Source organism: Oryx dammah, unplaced genomic scaffold (assembly GCF_014754425.2).
Source record: "Oryx dammah isolate SB20612 unplaced genomic scaffold, SCBI_Odam_1.1 HiC_scaffold_17, whole genome shotgun sequence".
In the NCBI taxonomy this organism is placed as follows: Eukaryota; Metazoa; Chordata; class Mammalia; order Artiodactyla; family Bovidae; genus Oryx; species Oryx dammah.
This window is the reverse complement of record NW_024070201.1, coordinates 78,465,714-78,469,069: the sequence shown is the minus strand read 5'-3', so window position 1 is coordinate 78,469,069 and position 3,356 is coordinate 78,465,714. Positions and strand designations below refer to the sequence as shown.

Sequence of the window (3,356 nt, the reverse complement as noted above, 5' to 3'; positions counted from 1 at the left end):
TCTTCAATAAAAGGTGATGGGAAAACTGGACAGCTACATGTAAAAGAATGAAATTAGAACACTTCCTAACACCATACACAAAGATAAACTCAAAATGGATTAAAGACCTAAATGGAAGACCAGAAACTATAAAATCCTTAGAGAAAAACATAAGCAGAATTCTCAATGACATAAATCAAAGCAAGATCCTCTATGACCCACCTCCTACAGTAATGGAAATAAAAACAAAAGTAAACAAGTGGGATGTGATTAAATTTAAAAACTTTTGCACAGTAAAGGAAACTACAAGCAAGGTGAAAAGACAACCCTCCGAATGGGAGAAAATGGCAGCTAATGAAATAACTGACAAAGGATTAATTTCCAAAATATACAAGCAGCTCATACAACTCAATACCAGAAAAACAAACAACCCAATCAAAAAGTGGGGAAAAAACCTAAACAGACATTTCTCCAAAGAAGACATACAGATGGCTAACAAACATGTGAAAAAATGCTCAACATTGCTCATTATTAGAGAAATGCAAATCAAAACCACAATGAGATATCACCTCACACCAGTCAGAATAGCCATCATCCAAAAGTCTACAAACAATAAATTCTGGAGAGGGTGTGGAGAAAAGGGAATACTCTTGCACTGTTAGATTGCAATGGAATGTAAACTGATACAGCCACTATGGAAGATGGTATGGAGATTCCTTTAAAAACTAGGAATAACACCACCATATCACCCAGCAATCCCACTCCTAGGCATATACCCTGAAGAAACCAGGGTTGAAAAAGACACATGTATTCCACTGTTCATTGCAGCACTATTTACAATAGTTAGAATATGGAAGCAACCTAGATGTCCATCAACACATGAATTGATAAAGATGTTGTGGTACATATACACAATGGAATATTACTCAGCCATAAAAAGGAATACATGTGAGTCAGTTCTGATGAGGTGGGTGAGCCTAGAACCTATTATACAGAGTGAATTGAGTCAGAAAGAGAAAGATAAATATCACATTACAATGCACATATATGGAATCTAGGAAAATGGTTCTGAAGAAATTATTTACAGGGCAGCAATGCAGAAACAGACATAGAGAATAGACTTATGGACATGGGGAGAGGGGAGGAGAGAGTGAGATGTATGGAAAGAGCAACATGGAAACTTATATTACCATATGTAAAATAGATAGGCAATGAGAATTTGCTGTATGGCTCAGGAAACTCAAACAGGGTCTCTGTATCAACCTAAAGGGGTGGAATGGGGAGAGAGATGGGAGGGGATACGTATATATACCTATGGCTGATTCACATTGAGGTTTGACAGAAAACAAAAAAATTCTGTAAAGCAATTATCCCTCAATAAAAATATAAATTAAAAAGAGAAATGTAATTTTATTAAACTCAAGAACAAACAAAAAGGCAATAAGAAATCAATACTCAGATCTTTGGAACTATTTTCATAAAAGTTAATTTTTAAAAGTATAAAACCTGATGCATTTTCATAAATGAAAGGACAAGGTGAAATATAATTTTAAAAAACTAAATATATAATATTTATATACATTATATACACTAACATAGTCTATTTCCATAAGTCAAAATATTTATACTAACACTATATTCTCAGACACCAAAATATAGTTCTACATACTATAACAGTAGATCTATCTCATGTCTGTCTTAAGTTTTTCCATCTGTAGTTGTTTGGGTTTCATGAGTTTCTCATGAACGACATGCATGTGTGCATATGCTAACATATGCATGTAAACGTACATGTTCTTGTAAGAGTGTGGGTGAACATGCTTATTAAGAACAATTTCTGTCATATGAACTCCATGTTCATGAGTGATTTTCTTTCACCTATTACTCCTAGGTCTTTTTTTTTTTTTTAAGATTTTGCTTTGTAGACTTAACAGTTGGAGAAACTACTATAAGAAATTAGAAAATTGGAAATAAGCAGTTAAAGATTTTTCTCAGATGAATCCAAAGTGGATGGACAGTGCCTTACTGTACATTCAAGGTTTTTAAAGTATGAATCCTATAGAAGACTTTGCCTTCCCCACAGCCGTCTTAAAGGCACTCTTGACCTCCTTGTTCCTCAGGCTGTAGACCAGTGGGTTCAGCATGGGGATGACCATGGCGTAGAACACGGACGCCACTTTGTCTGTGCCCAGGGAGTGGCTGGAGCTGGGCTGTGAGTACATGAAGATGCCTGTCCCGTAGAAGATGGAGACAGTGGTGAGGTGGGAAGCGCAGGTGGAGAAGGCTTTCTGGCGGCCTTCAGAAGAGCGCGTCCTCAGAATGGTGATAAATATAAACAGGTAGGAGATGAAGATGACCAGAAGAGAAGAGAGGTCATTGAAACCCACCACAAAGAGAATGACCATCTCACTGACGTAGCTGTCTGAGCACGAGAGAGCCAGCAGGGGAGGAGCGTCACAAAAGAAGCGATTGACCACGCTGGACCTGCAGAAGGAGAGCCTGGAAACGTTCCCAGTGCGGCCGGCGGCGTTCAGGAAGCCACAGAGGGAGCAGCCTGGGCGCAGACGCGCGCGCGCCTTGGTCGGCGTGGCGGCGGCGCGGTGCAGGGGTTTGCACACGGCTGCATGGCGGTCATAAGCCATGGCGGCCAAGAGGAAACTTTCTACGGTGATAAAGGCTACGAAGAAGAAGAGCTGGGCGACACACGCCTCGTAGGAAATGGTTTGGTCTCCTGTGAGGAATCCAGCCACCACTTGGGGAGTGACAGCTGAGGAGTAACCAAAGTCCACCAGCGAGAGTTGGCTGAGAAAGAAGTCCACGGGCGTGTGGAGACGAGAGTCCAGCAGGATCAGCTCGGGGATCCCCGGGCTCCCAACCAGGGGGAGGAGGTAGATGAGAGAGAAAGTGATGCAGAGCAGGATCTGCACTTCCGGGTCATCGGATAACCCCGCAAGGAGGAACTCAGTCACCTCCGTAGTGTTTTCCATGGAGATCAGGTGGGAACTGTGTGGCTGCTCTGTAGCAATGGGAAAATAGAATGAAAACAATAAATGAAAGGAAGGCTCCATTGAAATCAATTAGCATGATCACTGTGCTTTATTTCAGTATTAAAATAACTTGTTTCCAGGAGTGTTTAGATTTAAAGCCTGACCACAACAGCTAAAATTATAAGTTATTTAAAGGTCATAGAGTAGCCCAGTTAAAACGATTTGGAGATAATCCATCCCAACCTCCTAACTTCATTTGTCACTCAGTTGTGTCCAACTCTTTGTGACCCCATCAACATTAGCCCACCAGGCTCCTCTGTCCATGGAATTCTCCAGACAAGAATACTGGAGTGGGTTGCCATTTCCTTCTCCATCTTAACTTGATAGAAG

General features: G+C 40.9%; 1 protein-coding gene across 1 annotated transcript; it reads right to left on the bottom strand.

Moving 5' to 3' along the window:
* Positions 1-1,781: 1,781 nt before the first annotated feature.
* Positions 1,782-3,050, bottom strand: LOC120877091 (olfactory receptor 5B12-like). The gene has a single exon (XM_040259421.1). It carries the CDS (start codon positions 3,045-3,047, stop codon positions 2,022-2,024), a length of 1,026 nt encoding a protein of 341 aa, XP_040115355.1. The 5' UTR covers positions 3,048-3,050; the 3' UTR covers positions 1,782-2,021.
* Positions 3,051-3,356: the final 306 nt, after the last annotated feature.